At 37.9% G+C, this 26,312-nt stretch overlaps 2 protein-coding genes across 5 annotated transcripts in view; one reads left to right on the forward strand and one right to left on the reverse strand.

The window, feature by feature from the left end:
- Positions 1-7,617, reverse strand: part of AFG2A (AFG2 AAA ATPase homolog A) — a 334,710-nt gene extending 327,093 nt beyond the window's left edge. For all 3 annotated transcript variants that reach the window (XM_061192006.1, XM_061192005.1, XM_061192004.1), the window contains exons 1-3: positions 7,440-7,617; positions 1,489-1,610; positions 294-451 (exon numbers count right to left, since the gene is read on the reverse strand). In XM_061192006.1, the coding sequence (XP_061047989.1) occupies positions 294-451; positions 1,489-1,610; positions 7,440-7,584 (425 nt within the window). In that variant the 5' untranslated portion in view covers positions 7,585-7,617. The remainder of the gene's footprint in view (positions 1-293; positions 452-1,488; positions 1,611-7,439) is intronic.
- A 530-nt stretch (positions 7,618-8,147) lies between these two features.
- Positions 8,148-26,312, forward strand: part of NUDT6 (nudix hydrolase 6) — a 34,569-nt gene continuing 16,404 nt past the window's right edge. The window contains exons 1-3 of one of the 2 annotated variants that reach the window (XM_061192008.1): positions 8,148-8,396; positions 12,446-12,649; positions 16,984-17,039. In XM_061192008.1, the coding sequence (XP_061047991.1) occupies positions 8,159-8,396; positions 12,446-12,649; positions 16,984-17,039 (498 nt within the window). In that variant the 5' untranslated portion in view covers positions 8,148-8,158. Of the gene's footprint in view, positions 8,397-12,445; positions 12,650-16,983; positions 17,040-26,312 lie in introns of those variants that run through there. The other variant, XM_061192009.1, reaches the window with a different exon arrangement.

The following is a 26,312-nucleotide window of genomic DNA, read 5'->3' on the forward strand; positions in this document are numbered from 1 at the left end:
GTGGCTAGCCCAAACTGAGATATGCTACAAGTGTAATATAACACACTGGATTTTGAAGACTCAGTTTGAAAAACAGAATGAAAAATCTTGTTAATAGTTTTTTGTAGTTATTATAAATTCAAATAAGACTTTACATATACTGGTTAAATAAAACATACCATTACAATTACTTTCTCTTTCTCTTCACTTTTTAAATGTGGCTACTAGATAATGCAAAATTACATGTGTGGTTCACATTTGTGACTCATTTGGGCAGCACGGATCCAGACAGTCACCAAAGAAAAGAGCCAAACCTGAGTGCCACGTCCATTTCCTCAGCCTGCAGCACAGCACCCAAAACAGGCTGGACGTGGATGGCATCACCAACCCTCACACCCACATTCTTCTGTGCCATTTCACTCAGGCCAACCTTGCCTCCAGGAAATCCTGCCACAGGCCAGGCCGTATAGACCTGCCCAGAACATAGGAAACAAAAATATAAGAAAATAAATATTTGTAGAATATCATTCATTTATAAGGAAGAAAACTAAGCACAGTCAAGTACATGGATCTGCAAAACACAGTCCTTACCCCAAAGGAGTTATGATGTGACATCAGTTACAAAAAAACTATTTTTTTATAAATACTACATCTCTTTTGTGAAGATTAGGAATAATCCCACAGTGAAAATGGTGGAAGAGCTGAAAGGTGGATTTAAGAAAAGAGACAAAGGTATTAACAGGTGATAAGAGAAAAACGAGAAAAAATACTGAAGACAAGCTAAGTGTAAGGTAGTTCAGTCTGGAGCATAAACTACATCCAGCAAACAGTGAGTGACCCAGTACAAGAGCTCCATGGGAACGTGGTTCTCAACAGACTTAAATGGTAAGGGAGAAACTCAAAGATTTCTAGCTCCAGATAATAGGCTGAGCTCACACATTTATAGTCTTCTCTTCCACAAAACACAGTGAAGGATTTTTTACAGTATAAGCCCAGAACAATGAAAGGAATGGGAGGCAAGCCATCAGCAGATATAAGACTGCAAAACATTTCCAGAGGACCCCACTGGACGAGAGAACATTGACTGATGAAGCAGCAGCAGAAGACATGGCAGAGTCAGAGGAAGAAACCTAAGCTGCCAAAAATGACCCAGGAAAGGTTCTGGACTTAGAGTCTCAGGTATGATGAATGGCAGCCAGGACAAACGGAGGGTAATCAAATATTTACGTACAAAACAGATGACCCAAAATAACATTTCTGTGAAGAAATACAACTAACAGACTGGGAGAAATAGGGCTGGTAGTGTGTCACTACCTCTGGAGGAAAGGCTTCTTTCTACATCATGATACTTAGGGCCTACAACTCCCAGGGTATAAAAGGAAGGAAAAGTTTATATAGATGTGAGGGTCTTGTAAGATATAGCTTTTCAATTATTACTGCTTGTGTTGAAAATTAAAATCAAAAACATCTGAAATATTTCTAAAGTAAGGAAATGAAAAGGACTCTCACCTCTTGCTTTCCATCCAAACTGGTAAGCAACACTGGTCGACCAATACATATGTTTGCAGACTTCATGGTGTTGAGTCCAAGTTGAACAAGGGAATTCTGGAATGCTTTAGGAACTTTGTTGTCTACCAAGAAGGAAAAGAAAATTATTTTTGCACTATTTGTAACGGAAGTTAAAGCATGCTTTCTTTTGGAGTAAATAAAAATCCTTTATCCACATGACCATATGAATGCACTTACCAAACCCTGGAGAAACTACTGTCCCAACCCTCCTTATTTTAGCAATCAGACTTAAAACCAAACCTTTGTGAGGGTCCACTGACAATATGACTGCTAACTAAAAAAGGATGTTTTATGGGGTACGTATTGGTTTTCATTATTTAAAAAAAAAAATCTCTAATTTCATTACTAACTGAACATACTTGCAGTAGGGCTTTTCATACTTGCATTCTGAACTTTTCATATTACAGATTCTAAGTTGAGTTGGTTACTAGTACTCAAAGGCTTGAACTGGGGAAATGACACATCATCTGGCTCTAGAGGATTAAGTTATGTTTCCACTTCTCACCCACAGGATAGCAACCAGACATTTTTCCTTTCTATTCCCAGGAACACATGGATAACAATAACACAGGTCTTATTCCTGAGGCGAACACACACTGACTCAAATGACCATTAGAGCTTTCAACTTTTGGCCAAAGAAGGGGCCCAGAATTCAGTCCAGTTTCAAAACCTCTGAAAATGATGTGCGAACATCTCCACCCCTGCCCACACACTCCCTCAAGCTCCACATTTGGTTAGCTGTCCCTCCTCTGATGCTCCCAGCACCCTATGTTGCCAGATACTAGCACTCATCACAATATTCATTTATTTTACAATCTGACTTTCCTTTAACAATATACTGCTTTGTAACAGGAAATGGGTCATATTCATCTTTGTAACTCCAACGCCTAAGAGTGCATCAAATATAGCAGATGCATAACAAATATGCATGAAATGAATGAATGTAGATGAGTATACAATATTTTTCTTTTCAGCACAAAATCCATGGAACACTTATGATGCCTGTCACATAAACTTTATTATAAAACTTATAGTCACATATATCATAATCACAGAGCTCTGACTAGTATTAGTGTTCTTTCATAATCAGAAAAACAGATCTTTTGTAATTAAAAAGGAACTAAGTCAACAAAAGGAAAACCATGAGGTATGTCTGATTTACATCATTCTCTGCCACTGCGAAGTAACTTCCCAACACATTTATTTTCCCTCTGTCATCAGATGAACAAATCTAGAAAAACAAAGCATCTCCCAGGGCTAAGATTAACAGGACTGAGCATAAAATAAGCATTTTTTAAAATATGACAGGCTGAAAAGAAATTCAACTTTCCTATGAGCACCAGGTCTCTTACACAGTTTACCCATCAATAAGAGCAAAGCGTCCTGTTTGATAACCTCATAATGTTCAGTTTCTGCCACTTCTTTCTTCCTAATAAAGGAAACCTCAATGAATTACCCTTCCCTCTTGATAATTACCTTGAGGGGGGTACTCAGTCCCTGACAAGATTCTAAGTTTTCTTCCTCTCTTCCCTCCATCCTATCCTGCACCAAGATTTGAAACATCACACTCTTCTCTAAATACCTCCATTTCCTCCCTATCAGCAATGGAGATCACGTTCAAATTCCCATCCGTTGGCTTTATTCCTAATACATTTCCATTGTATTCTCTGCTTACAGCATCCAAATCTACATAAGCTATTCCCCACACAATTCCCTTCACCAGTCCTCATTCTTTCAATACTTTAAAAATATACCTCTACATCTACTTCCTATTAATTAACTTCACACTTACTGAGCACCTTATGTGCCAGATTAACTAATGAGATAGTAAAGGTAATTTCAAACAACCACCCACCCTTCATTTGTTCATTCAACAAATATTTACCATGTGCCCACTATATGGCAGGATACTACACTAGGCACTGGGGAAACAAGGTGAACAAAAGCAGACACACTCCTTGGCCTCATGGAGTTTATAACTTAATAGAAAGAGTTATTAAACAATCACTAAATAACTGTACAATTCTAAACTAAGATTAATGCAATGAAAGAAAAACTAAGAGTGCTAAGAGAGACTATAATGCAGGATCAGATCTAATTTGGAAGAATCAGAGAATGCTTCTCCAAGAATATTTAAATTCAGGTCTGAAGGAAGAGTAAAATTAACTAAATGAAGAGTGGGGGGGGAAAGACAATTCTCAGCAAAAAGAAGAGCTTGTACAGAGATCCTTGACAAAAGACAGCATTGTGCATCTGAGGGGAAAAGTACAGGCAGAGTGGTGGGAAACAAGGAGCCACATAAGGAAGGTCAAGACCATCCAGGGCAGTGGGCTTTATCAAGCTCCTGGTCTTTAATGTGACAGTAATTGGAGGCCAGTTAGTGGTGAAAAGCAGGGTCGTGACAGGATTTTTATTTTAAAAGATCATTCTGTCTGCAGAGTGGAAAAGGAATTGGAGGGGAGCAGCTAGTGTAGTAGTCCAGGTGAGAGAGGATGGTGTCTGAGATTAAGGTTGAAGCAGTGGGAAGGGAGCGCAGAAGTGGAACGTGGGAAATACTTAGTTAGTAAACAGGACTTGGTGGTGGACTGGATAATGTGAGATGTAAGAGAGCGGTGTCATGAAGGAATCTTAGATTTCTGAATTTTACAATGAGAAAGACTGAACAGAGCTCATTTGTTTTGTTGGAGGAAATATGACTTCAGGAAGTCAGTCCTGAAGTATCTTTGAAAAGTCCAAAAGAAGAGGTATAGCACAGTGCTATATTCAAAGTATGGACCACAAATTAAGAAAACAATCCCATTTGCAACCGCATCGAATAAATTTAACCAAGGGGGTGAAAGACTTGTACGTGGAAAACTATAAGACTCTGACGAAAGAAACTGAAGACACAAATAAATGAAAAGATATACTGTACTCACAGATTGGAAGAATCAATATTGTTCAAATGTCTATACTACTACCTAAGCAATCTACAGATTCAATGCAATCCCTATCAAAATACTAACGGCATTTTCCACAGAACTAGAACTAATGATCCTAAAATCCGTATGGAACTGGAATAGCCACAGCAATCTTGAGAAAGAACAAAGCTGGAGGTAGCATGCATGCTGATTTCAAACTATACTGCAAAGTTATAGTAATCAAAAAAGTATGGTACTGGCACAAAAACAGACACATAGATCAATGGAACAGAATAGAGAGCTCAGAAATGAACCACACCTATAGGGGAAATTAATCGACGACAAAAGAGGCAAGAATATATAATGCGCAAAAGAGAGCCTCTTCAATAAATGGTGTTGGAAAAACTGGACAGTTACATGCAAAAGAATCAAACTGGATCACTTTCTTACACCATGTACAAAATAAACTCAAAATGGATTAAAGATTTTAAATATAAGACCTGAAACCATAAAACTCCTAGAAGAAAATATATACAGTAAACTCTCTGAAGTTGGTCTTAGCAGTATTTTTTGGATCTGTCTTCTGAGGCAAGAGCAACAAAAGCAAAAATAAATAAATGAGACTACATGAAACTAAAAAGCTTTTGCACAATGAAGGAAACCATCAACGAAACAAAAAGACAGCCTACTGAATGAAAGAAGATATCTGCAAATGATATATCCGATAAGGGGTTAATATCCACAATACATAAATAACTTTTACACATATATATTACAATGAAATATTACTCAGCCATAAAAAAGAATGAAATCTTCCCATTTGCAACAACATGGATGGATCTAGAGGGTATTATGCCAAGTGAAATAAGTCAGAGAAAGATCAATATCAGATGATTTCACTTATATGTGGAATCTAAAAGACAAAACAAACAGAAACACTCATAGATACAAAGAACAAAGGGATATTTGCTAGATGGGAGGAGGGTGGGGGGGCTGGGCAAACAGGGGAAGGCGATTAAGAGGTACAAACTTCCAGTTATAAAGTAAATAAGTCACAGAGAAGTAATGTACAGCATAAGGAATATAGTCAATACTGAAATAACTTTGGATGGTGACAGACGGTTGGTTACTAGACTTTATCAAGGTGCTTATTTCCTAATGTATTTAAAAGTGAATCACTATGACTTACACCTAAAACTAATACTGTTCGTCAACTATATTTCAATTAAAAAAAAAAAAAGTGTGGTCTACAAACTATCTGATACTGTTCATGATGAGGTAAGTACAAAAAATGAGAATATGCACTTAGAAGCTTTTATTGCAATTTGACAGAGTAATTTTGCATCTGTTGAATCTAATAAAAATTTCTCTTTTTTAACTTATTTTTCCAATAATTTACTTTTATCATATTTTACAACAGTGCTGATCTGTGACGTGTTGTAAATTTTTAAACCTTCCCTATGGAGTTTGAGAAGCATTGATCTAGAAGACAATTAAATCAAGACTCAGAACAATCTAAATTACAAATACAAATCTGAAAATAATAAGGGTAAACGGGAAGGAAACGCTGGGCATTGGATGAACCTGCTAAAGAAAGAAGATTTATAGAGAGAAAAAGAGGGTTTAGGACTAAGAATTAAGGAACTTCTACATTTGATGGTTAGGTGGAAGAGGGCGAGCCTGCAGAGGGAACTGATGAAGTACCAACCAAAGGAGGGAGAAAAACTAGGAGATTTTGATGACACATAAGTCAAGAAATAAAGTGTTTCAAGAAGATGGAAATGGCTGACAATACCAAAAGCTGCTGAGGGGTCAAGTAAAGTAAGTAATGAAAAACCATCTATTGGATTTACCAACGTGGAGATCATCAGTGACCAGGGCACAGGCAGTTTCCATGAAATAATGAGGTGGATGTCAAATAGGAATAGGCTATGGAGTAAGTGAGAGATGACGAGGCAGGGACCCCTCCTTTTAAGAAGTCTTGCAGTGGAGGGTGGTGATAAGTGTGGAGCTTTTGTTTAAAGATGAAAGAGAAATCAGTAGGTTTAAATGTCAATGGGAAGGATCCAGTCGAAAAAGAGACTGAATATGCACAACAGAACAAGTTGTCCTCCGATCCCCAAAAAAGCCTGAAAATACTATGTCAACTGGAAGATTGTCTTTAGGGTCTGCACTAGACATAAATAAAAATCTTGCCACTAGGTTAATCTGATCCCTTTTTCAAAGCTACAAAACATCACGCCTGCTAAAAGCTTTACCAACTCAATGCTTTTCACTTAAATCCGTTCTCCCAAGTCAAGGTTGCTGTGATCTAGGTCCATGGCTTTAGGGTCAAATACATCTGGACTCAAAAAAAGCCTCTGCCATTTAGTTAGGACCTGTGTAACCTGGGGGAAGGGGAGGGGGGGATCGCGTTAACTTTTCTTTCTCTGTAAAATGAACATAATAATACAGTACCCATCTCCCAAAGCTCTGCGCAGAATAAATGAGATACATACGTGAAATACCCAAGCTCCTGCTAGCACCCGTGCGCACTTAACAGCTGTTTAATTAAATACCACAACCCGCGTAGTAGGAAAAAAGCCACCTTTCAGTTTTAAAGGCACATTAACGTCTCTTAGTAAGGACGTACCGACAGCGGTACTGAACTGGGCTTTCAGTTTTTTAGTATAGGTATACTATTCTCGCTAGAGACGAGCGACTTCGCAGTTAAATACGCCGTTAATCTTAAATAAGGCAAAGCCGTTTCAAGCTCAACTTAGAAATTCAAAGCAATTTACAAAAGAGCTTGACTTAGCCACTAAGTCATTTCTGCCCAACTTCTCTCGTGCAGGCGCGGCTTCGAGTCTCTTACATACTTCTGTGCCTCTCGCACACCTCTGCCTCACCCAACTTTTTAAAAACCTTTACACCTCAAGGCATAATCGCTAGGCTTTCGTCCTCTCACGCGGCGCCCCCTCGGCCTCGGGTCTCCCACTCAAAACTCTTTACCCTTTTCTAAGAAGTTGATCACCACCAGAGTCCCGGCCGCCACGGCAGAAGCCGTGGCCCCCGCAGAAAAGGAAGCAGCGGAGGCCGAGGGCGAACCATTCCCGGCGCTTTGGTTCAGCCGTTTTCTGTTCTTCTTGGACGACATGATCGGAAGGCAGCCCGAGAGAAGCAGCGGCAAAGCCGGCTCAACGTGCGCGCTTCGCTGAGAGAAAAACTTCCGGGGCAGAAACCAGCGAGGCTCCGTCCCGCGCCGTAATCCCTTGAGTGGAGCGCAGCAAGAGCGGGAGAACATAGCGTCTTCAGAATCCGCTGTCGTTGAAGAGGTGGAAGACGTTCTGACTTTCGCCAAAGAAGACGGATTAGGTGGACGGAACCCTCATTTAGATTGTAAATTCCTGAAAAACAGGACTTTTTCGTATCTCCACCTCCTTCCCTATACCTGAACAAAATGTCTGTTGAATTGAACTGAGGTGGGGGTGGGGGGAACAGGGGAGGGAGGGGGAGTGGTGGGAAAGTTTCTGTCGCGTTCCTTGAGCCGGGCAAATTCTTGAGAGGAGCCGGTCGACCGGACTTCGCCGTCTCCTCTACCTAGCGCTGCAGACCCCTGTTCAACTCTGAGAATGGGTGGGTGGCACTCTTCTAAAACTTACGGTAGCGCCGTCACTCACTGGCGGCGTGACTTGGGAGCCTCCGCCTGGGCCACGAGTGCCGGCGCAGAGATGCCGCAGCTACCGAGAGGGGGTTGCTGGCGTGCGGTGATAGCGCGGGCCCGCAGCGCAGTGCTCTTTGCAGGGCCCCGCGGGGCTTCGGGCGGCCCGGGTTGCACTCGGGACGCCCCTTCCGGAGCCGGCGAGCTGCGGGGCGAGCTTGACAGATTCGGGGGCGTCTCCGTGCGCCTGGCGCGGCTGGACGCAATGCACCGCCTGGACCCGGTCGCCTTCCAGAGGGCCTTGCAGGGCAAGTGCGCCTGGTCCGAGGCTCCCCTGCCTTTCTAAGGAAGTAACCGCGGCCCCCACCCCGAGTCGCGCCTGAGGGAAGGAGAGAGGGCGTGCGTGACCCGCAGCCGTTTTCTGCTTTTCGTTCTTGTGCCCTTGGCTGGGAGGTCTCTGAGGCGGTTGGGTGAAATGGTGACGAGCTCAGACTTTGGGATCGGCAGCTCTTGTTTCTGGTCCTCTTTCTAGTGTGTGACTTTGGGCAAGTTCTGTAAACCACCGTTTTCTCACCCGTAAAACCAGGTAATAGGAGGTCATGGGATGGCTGAGAGATAAATTGCATAATGCATACGAGGTGCCTCGCACGGTATCTGCCACGTATTTAACGCTTGGTAAATGTTGATACTATTACGCTGTCGTTTACTATCACTTACCGACCCTTCGTTTCGGCGGACACTTTGCCCAAGGCAGAACCAGAGCACCTTCTAGTACAGGTGGTGGACAGTGAGTGGGCCAGAGAGGTTCTGAGTGGTCGTATTTGTGCACAAGTTGGGTCAGGAGCTGTGGCGCCGAGAACTGGAGTTTGCTTTTCCTTAGTAACAAGCCTTTTGTGATTCACCGGGGAGATTGGTGAGTGGTTTCAGTCTCCAGTGGGAAAACTCGCCACTCTCTTTGAACCTTGAGTCCAGTGATAAGAAAGATAGCTTGGATGGAGGAGCCTTCACTTTGAGAGCCCGTGATTTGGCGGAGCAGCCTGTTTTTCACACTGCCCCTGAGGGTCCTTATAATCAACTTGACTATAGCATGGAAACTCATCCTCTCACGCTAAGAGGAAACTGAAAGTAATCTTTGTCCTATGGAGCAATATGGCAAGTGAGCATCTATGGAAATAGAATTGAGCTAGTCGTTTTCATCTTCAACCATCCTCAGTTCTAAACTGTTTACCTCTTCACCTGTCTTCTCTCCTCCTTGGGAACAGCTGCTAACTACAACAGTGTTAACAGTAGAATCAAATGTTCATCCTCTAATATGTGTACGTATGTGTGGGTAGACACAGGTATTTATTGTACACACTTGTTACTTGTCAGTGATTAAAGCACTACCTCAGTCAGGAAGGCAAAGCAGAAAGTGGGTTGGATTTGGAGTCACACATTCAGGTTTCAAGTCCCAGGTTCTGCCACGTGCTTAACCAGGCATTAGGAAAATCACCACTGAAAATATTTGCCTCTTAGGTTGATCACGTGAATAATGCCCACTCTAACTACTTTACTGGATAGATGTGGTAATCAAAGATAAATTACATGAAACTAATTTATAAACTCTGAAGTACCATATACTTTTATATCTTTTTAATAAATTCTTTTGTACTTACTAAGTGCTAGACACTGTTTTAAGAACTTCAAAAGTATTGATTCATTTAATCCTCATAACCTGTGAGGTAGGTACTATTATTATCCCCATTTCAAAGATGATGGTACTAGGAGACAGATTAACTTCCCCTGGCTCTAGAATTTGTCCTTGGCTGCACTATAAGAGCTATTGCTGGTTTTTTTGTTATTGAGTCGAACAAAAGTGAATGGTATTGCCTATAAAAAGAATCTTAAAATAATCTGAGAAGAAAGCCTGGTAGGAAGTCTAAATGTATTCTTTCTTTTCAAGTAAATAGAACTGATTGCCTATAATGTATTAGCAATAGTTGTTTTGCACCTTTACACGTGAAGTCTATTCTTTTACTGTTCCCGTTATTGATAACTAAAGTTAGATGGATGAAGAGGTAATATGTTGCTAAGCTTCACATATTTCTGCATCAGTGGGGAAGTAACACTGGTTCTGGTACTTGCTATGCCACTCACTAGCTGTGTGACTTTAGACAAGCCAGTCATTTAATAGGAATTGAGCCCCAGTGCATAATCTCATGTTAACCTGGAGGATTGCAAATGCACAAAATATTAATTAGGATTAGAAAAACAGACAGCAACAGATGTCATCAGGCAATGTGTAATAAGTTCTAGTAAATCTACTAGAAAGTAGTGCTTAGGTTCACATTTGGAAAGCACGTGAGGAAAGCTTATTGTCAAAGAGGTGGTATGTGAGCTCACTTTGAGGGATGGATCTGAGCTGAGGGATGAGGGAAAGAGGAGGAAGAAGCATTAAAGTTTATTAGTGAAAAAGAGAAAAAAGAAAGCATTTTAAAAAGGATTCTTAGGCTTTGAGCATTGGAGCCAGAAAAATGCCTGTAAGCAAAACTAAGGTGGCTGGTGTAGGAATCAGTTTTGAATATAGGTGTGAAGTTTGAGGCAGCAGCCTTCAGAAGATGCGAGCAGCTGAAGAGCAGAAAAGTTCAGTGTTCAGTGAGGTCAGGACTAGGCAGCCGCCCTTGTATAGTTGTTAGCTGAAGCAGTAGCAGTGGACAGATTCTCCAAGCCAGAGTGTAAAGATAAAAAATAGGAACAAGTGACTCTACTTGTAGAACTTCAGCTTTTTCATTTGATTGGAATGATTGGGAAGGAGGACACGGGAACTTTCTGGGATGATAGAAATGTTCTATAATCTTGACTGGAGTGTGGGTGGCACAGATGTATGCATAGGTCAAAACTCATCAAATGTTCACTTAAGGTTTGTGCATTTCACTCTATGTAATTCTATGTCAGTCTTTAAAAAGATTTAATCAGAGAAGGATTGATGATGTGAGAAGGATCTGAAGGGGCGCCACAGCCCCAAATCAAAAAGTCCGTTAAATTAAATCTCCCACATTGTCTGTCACTGTGTTAGGCACACTGACTTCAAAAAGGTAGAGAAAGATGGTCCTTAACCAGGAGATGCTTACTGCGGAGGCCATAGAAGAGGAGGGAAAGGAATCTAACCATTAAATAAATAATCAAGTCTTTCCCCCTCTCTCCACACACACTTTACAGGATTATTGTAAAGATCGCGATGGTGGATGGAGAAAGTGATTTGAAAAGTTTTTCTAAAACTGTGGAAGTATTCATTTCTTCACCTATGAATTAGGGGTGATGATACCTGCCTTTCATGTTGTGAGAACTTAAACAGTGTATCTGAAATGTCTGGAATTTAGTAAGGGCCATATAAATGTTAGCATCTTTTTTCCCTGGCTCAATCTCAGCTAATAAAGTAAGAGAATTTAAAGTCAAAGACCGAAAATCTATTTTAATGTTTGTCATGGTATAATTTATAATAAAGGAAAGTTAGAAACAATCTAAATGTCCAAAAGTAGGAGGTCAGTTAAGTAGTTTATGGTATACCTATATGAGGAAAATTACACAGTCATTAAAAATGTGTGTTCATTAAAGAATTTTAATGGCATAGCAAAACGTTTATAATATGTAGTAAAAAAAATGTTGTAAATTATATATGGTATGTCAATTCCAAAATTATATTCATGCAAAAAATGTCAATTTTAAATTTATCTGTGTGCTAATGTGAAGTTTTGATTTCTTCATTGTACTTTATTTTGAAAATTTTCTAGAACTACCATACATTATTTAACAACAAAGTTATATTTTTCACCTTGAAATGTATAAACCAAAAATATATATATGTGTGTATATATATATACACACACACACACCTATATGTATGAGAGACAGGACTTTTAAAGGAAGAGTAAATAAAAGCCCATAATAGTCATTTATAAAGATGAAAACCAAGATTGTTAAAAGGAACAACAATGAAACGGTGTTTTATTTAAATCAGTTTATTTGTTCATTGTAATACAATTATTGAGCACCAATTATGTGCCAGGTATTGTGTCAGGTGATATATAAAGATCATCACTATATTGACTTTATTTTCAAGGAATTCAGTCTGGTGGAAAAATCATATATAATTATAATAAAACGTGGTAGTTTACGTGCTGCTGATGTATGTGAACAGTACATTTTGCGATTCCCCCGTGCCGCCCGCCCGCCCTCCGCCCCCAAAGAGAGCTAACTAGTAAGGGAAGTGGAGCTTAAACTTGGCTTCCTGGAGGAGGTGACACCCAGAAATGAGTTTTACTTTATTCCACTCCTCTCACTGGAAAATATTTACAGATGTTTATCTTCTGCGTTTTAGCTGCAATACAGAAATGGAGATCAGAAGGTAGAGTAGCAGTATGGCTGCACATTCCCATCCTCCAAAGTCGATTCATTGCCCCTGCCGCTTCCCTGGGCTTCTGCTTTCACCACGCAGAATCGGACTCATCCACGCTGACTCTGTGGCTGGGAGAGGGGCCCAGCAGATTACCAGGATATGCTACACATCAAGTGGGAGTTGCAGGTCTGTTTCAAACTAATGTTAATCACAATTAACTTTTTAAAGGTTCACCCAGTTTCTTCTTACAGATGAGCCAGTAGTTGGTTCACGTGGAATGAATAAGTTGATTAAACGATTGTCCTCCTTGGAACTGCAGCTAGTATTGATACTTTAAATAGATGAAGTTTGTCTTACGAATCAGCAGAGGGCAGCACAGAGAACAAGCAAGTTTAGTTTTCCAAAGGATATGTTTGAACATGTTTTACACGGATATGTGAACTTCACTACTGAAATAGTAACAATGAATTGGGATCAGGGAATAGATTCATTTCATTATGGTAAAACGTATTAGTACTAATTATGTGATTTAGTAAAATAAAAGATAACTTTTAAGTTGAATTTAAGGCAAAGCAAACCAGTTTTTCAGTGATTTGAACATTACTTCTTAGAGACATTTACATTGTCATTGTGCCAAACAGTTGTTTTAAAATAGCATAATTTAAATACAGAATTTTGAAGTCACTGGTTAGCTTCAGAGACAGTCTTGAGAGAAGACTTGCTTTAGGTGAAGACAGGAGTTCTCACATTGTAGGGAGTGCATCAGAATCACCGGGAGGGCTTGTTAAAACAGATTGCTGGGCCCCAGCCCCAAGAGTTTCTAATTCAGTTGGTCTGGGGTGGGGCCTGAGAATTGCTTTTTCTAATAAGTGCTCTGCTGCTACAGCTCTAGTGTTGATGCTGGTCCTAGGACTACCCTTTGAGAACCAGGGTTAAGAAAGCTAGATTTCCCAAAAAACAAAAATAGGAAAGACTCCTTATGATTTACTATGAATTAAAGCAGTAATATGTATTATTAGTAATTTATTAATAATAGTATTATTTGCCTTTATATAATTTACAAGAGTTTTTAAAGGTAGTTTGCATCTTTGAAGTCTTTTAAAGGAGTTGTTCAAGGATTTCTAATGTTTTCTCTGTCCACGGTCTCACTCCCCTCTAGCAAGTAGAGGCAATTCAGCAACTTCCCATTCAGCTCTACTTCAAAACACCACTTGAAAATTTGATGGCAGCCTCACACTTCATGGGAAAGACATAGAGATAATTATCAATTCATTGGTACAGACTTTCAAAGCAGAGTTTCCAGTTAGTACTACAGAATTGGTAATATATGCGTAAAGAGTATCCTATGAAGAACTTGTTTATAACCAAGTACAGTATGGTATATTAGAGTTAAGATATGCCACAGGAGTTCAGGGAATGAGAGGTCGGAAACTTGATGAGAGTCTTGAAGGCCAGCTAGGATTTGAAGTGGCTGTTGGGATCAGGAGGTGGTGTAAGGAATTCTTCTGGGAAGGTACAGAGTTTTTAGGTGAAGAGAAGATAGCTGACACTTGTTTATAAGCTGCAGAAGGCATAGCTGGTGAAGGGAGTCACAGCCCGCCACCCCAAGTGGCCCTTTAGCATGTTGATCATTCTGAGCTGAAGACAATTGAGAAGCAGCAGGAGGGGCTCTCTGCCTGCCCCGTTCTGCCTAAAGCAGGGTATAAATTTCTTCTACCATGAAGAGGAGAACATTCTTGTCACCGGAGCCGAGGAGTTGGCACAGAGATGAATCTGCAAACCTTGTGAAAACAGCCATTATATTCTGTTAGTTCCCCATATAGTTCCTAGTCACTTTTTCACAGTTTACCTTCCTTAGCCCACACCCCTTTTCCTCTTGTCATTTCTGCACAATTTATCCCTCTTTCTTAAAATGGAACATAAGCCCCTGGGTCTAACACTTTGGGGAGATCTTCACTTCTTTCTATGAAGTTCTCCACCCCTACTCAGGCCACGTAAAATTATTAACATCAAATAAAATTTATATACTTCTTATCCATTTATCTGTACTTTGTCAGTTCAACTCACAGGTCCCAGACCCAGAACCTAAGTGGGTAGAGGAAAAAAATCTTTCCTCCCCTACACTGGAATGGAGTGAGCTATGGCTCTCTTTCTGTTCTTCAGGCAGCAAGCTTTTATCTGCCTCAGAGCCTTTAAACCTACTGGCTCCTCTTCCTGCAGTGCTCTTCCCCAGGGCTTTGTTTATCGAGCTCTTTAGAGCTGAAACATCTCCTCAGAAAAGCTCCTGACCTTACTGTATAAATTAGAGTGTTCCCACCTGCCAGTCCCATCATCCTTTGTCCCTTTATCCTGTTTTTCTTTATAGTACTTATCACAGTCTGAAGTTATGTCATATACTTAATCGACCCCACAATAATATAAACTCCACAAAGGCAGGTATTTTATCTGTCTTGTTTACCATTTTATCCTCAGGCTAAACACAGTGTCTGGTATAAAGTAGGTGCTCAATAAATATTTCTCAAATGAATGGTTGGGTAGATCTTCAGTTGGCAATGTCAGCCCTCTGAAAAGGCAGTTGTAGCGTGGTGAAGGGGCAGTGTCGCACAGTGAGAAGAATACCTGCTTGGGACCCAGCCAGGACATCAGTTTTAGGGCTGTGTGAACTTGGGCACTCAAAATTATACCACTCACAGGATTATTATGAGGAATAGCTGAGATAATGCACCTAAGGCACTTAGTACAGTACCTGACTAATCATAATATAATAATAACCTCTATTTAATCCCTGATCTCTTTGGGTTTATTTAACTTTTATGTTGTGACCAACAGGGGTCGCTCACATTGTGTTTAGCAGTGCTGATTTTGGCTCATGTTGATAGTGAATTAGGAAAAAGTTCAATTTGAGCAATCACAAATTATTAAAATTTAAGAATAGGTTTTCTTGGCATTCCATCCCTTGTAAAGTCCAATTAAATTACAGTTTATATTTTCTAATAGAATCTAACATTAAATTATATCGCACTTTGTGGTTTTCCTTCTTGGCTTTGAAATACTAAAATGTGGTGTTTTAATTTCAGAGAACATTGTTCTTCCTTGTGTTGCATGTATCTATTCCCTACTATATTTTACCTTTACATAGTACTTATCACCTTCTCATGTTCTATGTAATTAATTTTTTATTTATTTGTCACCTCCTCAAACACACACCAGAACACGAACCCCAATAACAATGGGGAATTTTGTTTTGTTCACCACTATATCCCTAGCACCTAGAAAAGTACCTGACACATAATAGGATCTCAATTAATATGCTATACATAGAACCTATATGTATTGTATATAGGAGCTCAGTTAATATTAAAAGAATGGATGAATAAGTGGAAAATATGTTTTTAACTGTATCTTCCCACATTATGTAAATACAAATAATTTTAAAATTATAGCATTTAAAGGAACCTAATACAGATCATTAGTGTCATTTGTATTTTTGACCTAGGATTACCCAAAGAGAGAAAAAAACTTATTTTTGAGTCCCTAACATCTAGTAAAATGCCTAGTACACTGGGCAATGTATATGATGAATGAATAAATGAAAGCAATGGACTAGAACTTAAATATAAATATTCCAAAGCAATATATTGGTAAGTTATAACATTGTGTACATAACATGGTAAAGAAATTTAAATGCTTTAAGGAGGAGGTCTTGAACTGAATATTGAGATATTTGAGATTTGGATCATCAGGGAGCACAACCCATGTTTATACATAGTGATTCAAGGAATAAAAATGAGAATGGAAAAGTCAATTCATTGATTCAATAAATCTTTTTAGGCATTTAAAATTGGACACTAATAGATGATCTCATTTGCAAAACAGAAATAGAGACGCAGACATAGAGAACAAACATATAGACACCAAAGGAGGAAGCGGGGGGTGGGGGGTGGGATGAATTGGGAGATTGGGACTGACACATATACACTATTGATACTAGCATAAAAATAGATAACTAATGAGAACCTACTGTATAACACAGGGAACTCTACTCAGTGCCCTGTGGTGACCTAAATGGGAAGGAAATCCAAAAAAAGGGGATATATGTATACATATAGCTGATTCATTTTGCTGTACAGTAGAAACTAACACAACATTGTAAAGCAACTACAATAAAACTTAATTTTAAAAAAATAAAATTGGACACTAAAGTAAACGCTAAAAAAGGATAGAAAGATTAATTTATTTATACCGTCAGGAATAGATGATCTAGAGAAGGAGATGCAAATGATTATCCTACGAGTTAGCATATGCTAGAACCATCACTGGTACTCTAAGTTGTTAAAAGAACCTAGATAACTGAGCAACTGATTTCTTGCTGGAGAAATTTACAACTCTTCATGAATGAGGTGGTTATTTGAACTAGGCCTTCAGGGATGGGTAGGATTTTGATGACCACAGGTAATAGTGTGGGAGTAGTCTGAGGGGAATGAAATTCATATTTCTCAATTATCTTCCACCCCCAACAGGAGCTGTATTTGATGAAAATACTAGAAAAATATTGGTTGTACAAGATCGAAGTAAAGTAAGTTGTTTCTGCTTTATAAATTGCTTTCTAAATGTTTAGTTCTATCTAGAGAAAAATAAAGTGTAGAAATTTTGATATGCTCAAAGAATTATAGAAAGATTTTTTTTAATTTACTCTGATCAATATTTTTTTATTGACATATGCTTGATTTACAATGTTGTGGTAATTTCTGCTGTACAGCAAAGTGATTCAGTCATATATATATATATATATATATATATATATATATATATATATTCTTTTTTTAAATATTGTTTTCCATTATGGTTTATCATAGGATATTGAGTATAGTTCGCTATGCTATACATTAGGACCTTGTTGTTTATCCCCTGTACATATAAAGCTTACATCTGTTAACCCCAACCTCCCACTCCATCTCTCCCCCAACCCTTTCCCCCTTGGCAACCACCAGTCTGTTCTCTATGTTCATGAGTCTGTTTCTGTTTCATAGACAGGTTCATTTGTGTCATATTTTAGATTCCACATATAAGTGATATCATATGGTATTTATCTTTCTCTTTCTGACTTACTTAGTATGATAATCCGTAATTGCATCCATGTTGCTGCAAATGGCATTATTTTGTTCTTTTTTATGGCTGAGTAGTATTCTATTGTATATATGTACCACATCTTCTTTATCCATTCATCTGTCAATGGACATTTAGGTTGTTTCCTAGTCTTGGTTGTTGTGAATAGTGGTGCTATGGTATGAGGGAGTGTTCTAATTTCATTGATTTACATGTGGCTGTCCTACTTTGCCAACATCATTTGCTGAAGAGACTGCCTTTTTCCCATTGTATATTCTTGCCTTCTTTATCAAAGATTAATTGACCGTAGGTATGTGGGTTTATTTCTGGGCTCTCTATTCTGTTCCATATTTCTGTTTTTGTGCCAATACCATGCTGTTTTGATGACTATAGCTTTGTAGTATTGTCTGAAGTCTGGCAGGGTTATACCTCCTGCTTTGTTCTTTTTCCTGAGGATTGCATTGGCAGTTCTGGGTCTTTTATGGTTCTATATGAATTTTTGGATTTTTTGGGTTCTGTGACAAATGTCATGGGTAATTTGATATGGATCGCATTAAATCTGTAGATCGCTTTGGGTAGTATGGCCATTTTAACAATATTAATTCTTCCAATCCAAGAACATGGGATATCTTAGAAAGATATTTTTAAAGTCGTTTCTAAGGAGTTGTTGATCATTTGGATACTTATTTAATCCAAAAAATACTTATCCAGGCCTTAAAAATGTCAGAGGAACCTCAGTATTCCTAAGTATTATTTTATGACTCCAAAAAAATTATAAATGGCTGTATTTAATTAGGAAGACAAACTGTGTTTCTAACAAACTGTTAAGATATTATTCCACTCATTCAATATTCATTAAGCTCCTACTCTGAGCCAGGTGCTAAGAATACAAAGATTAATAAGACAATATCCCTGATGTCCTGTAGCTTACTATCCATTTGGGAAAGTAGTCATATAACAGATTGTTAACAATTAACTTTGCCTTTAAAAAGCCCCTAAAGACTTCTCCTTGGAAGTAACATTTAAACTGGGTCTTGAAGAATGAGTAGGAGATTCGAGGCAAAACAAAAACAAAGCAAAACAAAACAAAAACCAGGGTGGGGAAGGGAGGTGGGGTAGAAAAACAGACTGAGAAAATTAGAATTGCATATATAAAGGCACAGAGTTCAGAAAGGGGCTGACATGGTGTCTTAGTCCATTCATGCTGCTATAACAAAAATACCATAGACTGGATAGCTTAAACAACAAAACATTTTTTTTTCCTAATTTTTATTTTATTTTGGAGTATAGTTGATTAACAATGTTGTGTTAGTTTTAGGTGTACAGCAAAGTGATTCAGTTATACATATACATGTATCTATTCTTTTTCAAATTCTTTTCCCATTTAAGTTATTAAAGAATATTGAGCAGAGTTCCCTGTGCTATACAGTAGGTCCCTGGTGATTATTTTATATATAGTGGTGTGTATATGTTAATCCAAAACTTCTAATTTATCCCTCCCCACCACGTTTCCCCCACCTGGCAACCACAAGTCTGCTTTCAAAGTCTGTGATTCTGTTTCTGTTTTGCAAATAAGTTCATTTGTCTCTTTTTTTTTTTTTAACATTTCACACATAAGTGACATCATATGATATTGTCTTTGTCTGACTTCATTTAGTATGATAATGTCTAGGTCCATCCATGTTGCTGCAAATGGCATTATTTCATTCTTTTTTTATGGCTGAGTAATAGTCATTGTATATATATATACCACATCTTCTTTATCTGTTCATCTGTCCATGGAAATTTAGGTTGCTTTCATGTCTTGGTTATTGTAAATAGCGTTGCAATGAACACTGGGTTGTATGTATCTTTTCGAATCATGCTTTTCTTTGGATATATGCCCAGGAGTGGATTGCTGGATCATGTGGTAATTCTATATTTAGTTTTTTAAGGAACCTCCATAGTGTTCTCTATAGTGACCGTACCAACTTACATTCCCAGCAACAGTGTAGGAGGGTTCCCTTTTCTCCACACCCTCTCCAGCATTTATTGTTTGTAGACTTCTTGATGATGGCCATCCTGACCAGTGTGAGGTGATACCTCATTGTAGTTTTGATTTGCATTTCTCTAAAAATTAGTGATGTTGATCATCTTTTCATGTGTTTGTTGGCCATCTATCTTCTTTGGAGAACTATTTAGGTCTTCTGCCGATTTTTTCATTGGGTTGTTTGGGGTTTTTTTGATATTGAGCTGCATGAGCTGTTTGTATATTTTGGAGGTTAATCCCTTGTTGGTAGCTTCATTTGCAAATATTTTCTCCCATTCTGAGGGTTGTCTTTTCGTCTTGCTTATGGTTTCCTTTGCTATGCAAAAGCTTTTAAGTTTAATTATGTCTCATTTGTTTATTTTTTATTTTCATTACTCTAGGAGGTGGGTCAGAAAAGATCTTGCTGAGATTTATGTCAAAGAGTGTTCTGCCTATGTTTTCCTCTAAGAGTTTTATAATGTCCAGCCTTACATTTAGGTCTTTAATCCATTTTGAGTCTATTTTTGTGTATGGTGTTAGGGAGTGTTCTAGTTTCATTCTTTTACTTGTAGCTGTCCAGTTTTCCCAGCACCACTTATTGAAGAGACTGTCTTTTCTCCACTGCATATTCTTGCCTCCTTTGTCATAGATTAGGTGACCATAGGTGGGTGGGTTTATCTCTGGGCTTTCTATCCTGTTCCATTGATATATATTTCTGTTTTTGTGCCAGTACCATATTGTCTTGATTACTGTAGCTTTGTAGTATAGTCTGAAGTCAGGAAGCCTGATTCCTCTCAGCTCCATTTTTCTTTCTCAAGATTGCTTTGGCTCTTCAGCGTCTTTTGTGTTTCATACAAATTGTAAAATTTTTTATTCTAGTTTTGTGAAAAATGCCATTGGTAATTTGATAAGGATTGCATTGAATCTGTAGATTGCTTTGGGTAGTATAGTCATTTTCACAATATTGATTCTTCCAATCCAAGAACATGGTATGTCTCTCCATCTGTTTGTGTCATCTTCCATTTCTTTCATCAACATATTACAGTTTTCAGAGTACAGGTCTTTTGCCTCAGATTTTTCTTGTTCCCTGAAATAAGCTTGTATCAGTATAAACTTCCCTCTTAGAACTGCTTTTGCTGCGTCCCAAAGGTTTTGGATTGTCGTGTTTTTGTTGGTAGGTATTTTATTCTTTTTGATGCGATGGTAAATGGGATTGTTTCTTTAATTTCTCTTTCTGATCTTTCATTGTTAGTGTATAGGGATGCAAGAGATTTCTGTGTGTTAATTTTGTATCCTGCACTTTACTGAATTCATTGATGAACTCTATTAGTTTTCTGGTAGCATCTTTAGGATTTCCTATGTATAATCTCATGTCATCTGCAAACAGTGGCAGTCCTACTTCTCCAATTTGGATCCCTTTTATATCTTTCTCTTATCTGATTGCTGTAACTAGGACTTCCAAAATTATGTTGAATAAAAATGGTGAGAGTATACATCCTTGTCTTGTTCCTGATCTTAGAGGAAATGCTTTCAGCTTTTCACCACTGAGAATGATGTTAGCTGTAGGTTTGTCATATGTAGCTTTTATTATGTTGAGGTAGGTTCCCTCTGTGCCCACTTTGTTGATAGTTTTTATCATAAATCAGTGTTCAATTTTGTCAAAAGCTTTTTGTGCATCTATTGAGATGATCATAGGGTTTTTTATTTCTATTCTTCAGTTTCTTAACGTTGTTTATCACACTGATTGACTTGCGGATATTTAAGAATCCTTGCATCCCTGGAATAAATCCCACTTGATCATGGTGTATGATTCTTCTAATGTATTGTTGGATTCAGTTTGCTAGCATTTGATTGAGGATTTTTGTGTCTATGTTCATCAGTGATATTGGCCTGTAAATTTTTTTGTGTGTGTGTGGTATCTTTGTCTGGTTTTGGCCTCATGGAATGAATTTAGGAATGTTCCTTCCTCTGCAATTTTTTGGAAGAGTTTCAGAAGGAGAGGTGTTAACTCTTCTCTGTATGTTTGGTAGAATTCGCCTATGAAGCCACCTGGTCCTGGACGTTTGTTTGGTGGGGTTTTTTTAATCACAGCTTCAATTTCAGTATTTGTGATTGGTCTGTTCATATTTTCTATTTCTTCCTGGTTCAGTCTTGGGAGATTGGACCTTTCTTAGAATTTGTCCATTTTATTGGCATATAGTTACTTTTAGTAGTCTCATATGATCTCATGTATTTCTGTGGTGTCCATTGTAACTTCTCCTTTTTTATTTCTAATTTTATTGATTTGAGTTCTCTCCCTTTTTTTCTTGATGAGTCTGGCAAAAGATTTATCAGTTTTGTTTATCTTTTCACAGAACCATCTTTTAGTTTTGATCTTTGCTGTTGTTTTCTTCATCTCTGTTTCATTTATTTCAGCTCTGATCCTTATGGTTTCTTTCCTTCAGCTAACTTGGGGTTTTGTTTGCTCGTCTTTCTCTAGTTGTTTTAGGTAAAGGTTAGGGTGTATATTTGAGATTTTTCTTGTTTCCTGAGATAAGCTTGTATCACTATAAACTTCCTTCTTAGAACTGCTTTTGCTGCGTCCCACAGGTTTTGGATCATTGTGTTTTCATTGTAATTTGTCTCTAGGTATTTTTTGATTTCCTCTTAGAATTCTTCAGTGGTCCGTTGGCTGGTTAGTCACATATTGTTTAGTCTCCATATATTTGTGTTTTTTACAGTTTTTTTCTTGTATGTGGTTTCTAATCTCAAAACGTTGTGGTTGGAAAAGATGCTCGATATAATTTCAGTTTTCTTAAATTTACCGAGGCTTGATTTGTGGCCCAAGATGTGCTCTATCCAGGAGAATGTTCCATGTGCACTTGAGTAGAACGTGTATTCTGCTGCTTTCAGATGGAAAGCTCTGTAAATATCAATTAAGTCTATGTGGTCCAATGTGTTCTTTAAGGTCTGTGTTTCCGTATTGATTTTCTGTCTGGACGATCTATCTGTCCATTGATGAAAGTGGGTTGTTAAAGTCCCCCACTATTATTGTGCTACTGCCAATTTCTCCTTCTATGGCTGTTAACATTTGCCTCATATATTGCGTTCCTCTCTGTTGGGTGCATATGTATTTACAGTTGTTATATTTTCTTATACTGATCCCTTGATCCTTATGTAGTATCCTTCTTTGACTCTTATAACAGTCTTTAAAGTCTGTTTTGTCTGATTTGAGTATTGTTGCTCCAGCTTTCTTTTGATTTCCATTTGCATGGAATACCTTTTTCCATCCCCTCACTTTCAGTCTGTATGAGTCCCTAGATCTGAAATGTGTCTCTTGTAGACTGCGTATATATGGGTCTTGTTTTTGTATCCATTCAGCCAGTCTCCGTCTTTTGGTTGGGCCATTTAATCCATTTACATTTAAGGTAATTATCGATATGTATGTTCTTATTGCCATTTTGTTAGTTGTTTTGGGTTTGTTTTTGTAGGTTTTATTTTTCTTCTCTTCCTCTTTTGTTCTCTTGTGATTTGATGACTATCTTTTCTGTTGTGTTTGGATTGCTTTTTCTTTTTTGTGTGTGTATCTATTGCAGATTTTCGGTTTGCAGTTCCCATGAGGTTTTGATATAGCAGGCCATATATATATGAGATTGTTTTAAGTTGCTGGTCTCTTAATTTCCAAACCATTTCCAATATCCTCCATTTGTACTCTGCTTTGCTCACAATTTCTGGTTTTCCTATCATATTTGTGTGTAGATGATTTCCAACCTTAACTGTATGTTTGCCTTTACCAGTGAGCTTTCTCATTCATAATTTTCTAGTTTCTAGTTGTGACCTTTTCTTTTCTGCCTAGAGAAGTTCCTTTACCATTTGTTGTAAAGCTAGTTTGGTGGTGCTGAATTCTCTTAGCTTTTGCTTGTCTGTAAAGGTTTTGATTTCTCCATCGAATCTGAATGAGAGCCTTACTGGATACAGTATTCTTTGTTCTAGGTTTTTCCCTTTCATCTCTTTAAATATATCATGCCACTTCCTTCTTGCCTGAATAGTTACTGCTGAAAACTCAGCTGTTAACCTTATGGGGATTCCCTTGTATTTTATTTGATGCTTTCCTCCTTCACAGCTCCCTCCCTGGGGCTCAGGTCCCATCGGATTCCTTTCTCTCTCTTTTTTTTCTTTATTCTTTTGTCTTACTTGGTTATGTGGAAGTTTTCTTGCCCATTCTGCCAGCATTCACTAGATGTTCTGTGTGAATTGTTCCACGTGTCAATGTATTTTTGATGTATTTGTGGGAGGAGGTAAACCTCTAATAGTTTTGTGTGGAGTCTTTAGGGTTTTCTATATGGAGTATCATGTCATCTGCGTATAAATACAATTTTGCCTCTTCACTTTTGGTTTGGATACTTTTTATTTCTTGTCTCATTGCTGTGGCTAGGACTGCCAATACTATGTTGAATAGAAATGGTGAGAGTGGGCATCCTTATCTTGTTCCAGAATTTAGTGGGATGGCTTTCAGCTTTTCACCATTGAGCATTATGTTGGCCATGGGTTTGTCTTAAGTGGCTTTTATTACAGAGATATTTTCCCTCTATACCCACTTTGTTGAGAGTTTTTATCATGAATGGATGTTGAATGTTGTCGAATGCTTTTTCTGCATCTGTTGAGATGACCATGTGGTTTTTGTCTTTCCTTTTGTTAATGTGGTGTATCACGTTGATTGATTTGCATATGTTGAACCATTCTTGCGACCCTGGAATTAATCCAGCTTGATCATGGTGTTTGATCTTTGTATGTATCGTTGGATTCGGTTTTCTAGTATTTTGTTGAGGATTTTTGCATCTATGTTCATCAAAGATGTTGGCCTGTAATTTTCTTTTTTTGTAGTGTTTTTGTCTGGTTTTGGTATTACGGTGATGGTCGCTTCATAGAATGAATCTGAGAGTGTTCCCTCCTCCTCAGTTTTTTGGAATAGTTTGAGAAGGATAGGTGTAAGTTCTTCTTTCTATGTTTGGTAGAATCCCCCAGCGAAGCCGTCCAGTCCTGGGTTATTGTTTCCAGTTTTTTTAATTACAGATTCTATTTCACATCTAGAGGTTGGTCTGTTCAAGTTATCTATTTCTTCTTCACTCAGTTTTGGCAGGCCGTATGTTTCTAAAATTTGTCCCTTCTAGGTTGTTCAATTTGTTGGCATATAACTGTTCATAGGATTCTCTTAGGATTTTTTTTTCTTATTTCTGTGGTATCAGTTGTTATTTCTTCTCTTTCATTTCTTAATTTATTTGGGTCCTCTCTTTTTTTCTTGATGAACCTGCCTAGAGGTTTTGTCAATTTTGTTTATCTTTTCAAAAATGCAGCTCTTGCCTTTATTGATCTTTTCTCTTGTTTTTTTGGATCTCTCTTCTATTTCCTCTCTGATCTTTATTATTTCTTTCCTTCTGCTGACTTTGCTGACTTTGGATTTTGTGCATTCTTCTTTTTCTAAAATTCTTTCAGTTGGTAGGGTAGGTTGTTTATTTGAGATTTTTCTTGTTTCTTGAAGAAGTCCCCTATCACTATGAACTTCCCTCATAGAACTGCTTTTGCTGCATCCTATAGATTTTGTAAGGTTGTGTTTTTATTTTCATCTGTCTCAGGGTATTTTCTGATTTCCTCTTTGATTTCATTGTTGACGCATTGGTTTTTTAGTAGCATATTGTTTTGTCTCCATGTGTTCATTCTTTTCCCAATTTTCTTTCTGTGGTTAATTTCTAGTTTCATGTAGTCAGAAAAGATGCTTGAGGTAAATTCTATCTTCTTAAATTTGTTGGGGCTTGTTTTGTGTCCTAGTATGTGTTTCATCCTAGAGAATGTTCCATGTGCACTTGAGAAGAATGTTTATTTTGTTTTTTTTTGGATGTAGTGTCCTGTAAACATCAATTAAGTCCAACTGGTCTATTGTGTCATTTAGGACCTCTGTTGCTTTATTGATTTTCTGTCTGTAATATCTGTCTGTTGATATCAGTGGGGTGTTAAATTCTCCTACCATTATTGTATTTCTGTCAGTTTCTCCCTTTATGTCTGTTACGTATTTGTTTTATATATTTAAGTGCTCTTATATTGGGTGCATATATGTTACAGTGTAATATCAGGTTTTTTGTATTGATCCCTTTCATCATTATAAAGTGTCCATCTTTGTCTTTCTTTGTAGACTTTTTTAAAAAGTCTGTTTTGTCCAATATGAGTATTGCTACCCCTGCTTTCTGGTTTCCATTTGCATGAAATATCTTTTTCCATCCCCTCACTTTCAATTTGTGCATATTTCACCCTGAAGTGAGTCTCTTGTCCACAGCATATTATAGGTTCTTTTTTTTTTTTCTTTTTAATCCAGTCTGTCACTCTGTGTCTTCTGATCAGAGCATTTAGTCCATTGATACATAAAGTAATTATTGATAGGTATGTACTTGTTGCCATTTAAAACCTTGTTTTCCAGTTGTTTTTGTAGCTCTTTTTTGGCTCATTTCTTCTTTTTGTTTTTCCTTTTGTGATTTGATGGTTTTCTTTTTTAGTTTGCTTGAGCTTCTTTCTTTTTAGTTTTTTTGAATCTATTGTATGTTTTTGATTTGTGGCTACCCTGGTTTACAAGTATGTTGACCCATAACTGTATCTACTTTAAATTGATAGTCATGCAAGTTCAAACACATTCTAAAAGATTTACATTTTTATACTCCCCTCCTCCACTTTTTGTGATTTTGATATCCTGTTTTGCATCTTCATGCT

Source organism: Eubalaena glacialis, chromosome 5 (assembly GCF_028564815.1).
Source record: "Eubalaena glacialis isolate mEubGla1 chromosome 5, mEubGla1.1.hap2.+ XY, whole genome shotgun sequence".
NCBI lineage: Eukaryota > Metazoa > Chordata > Mammalia > Artiodactyla > Balaenidae > Eubalaena > Eubalaena glacialis.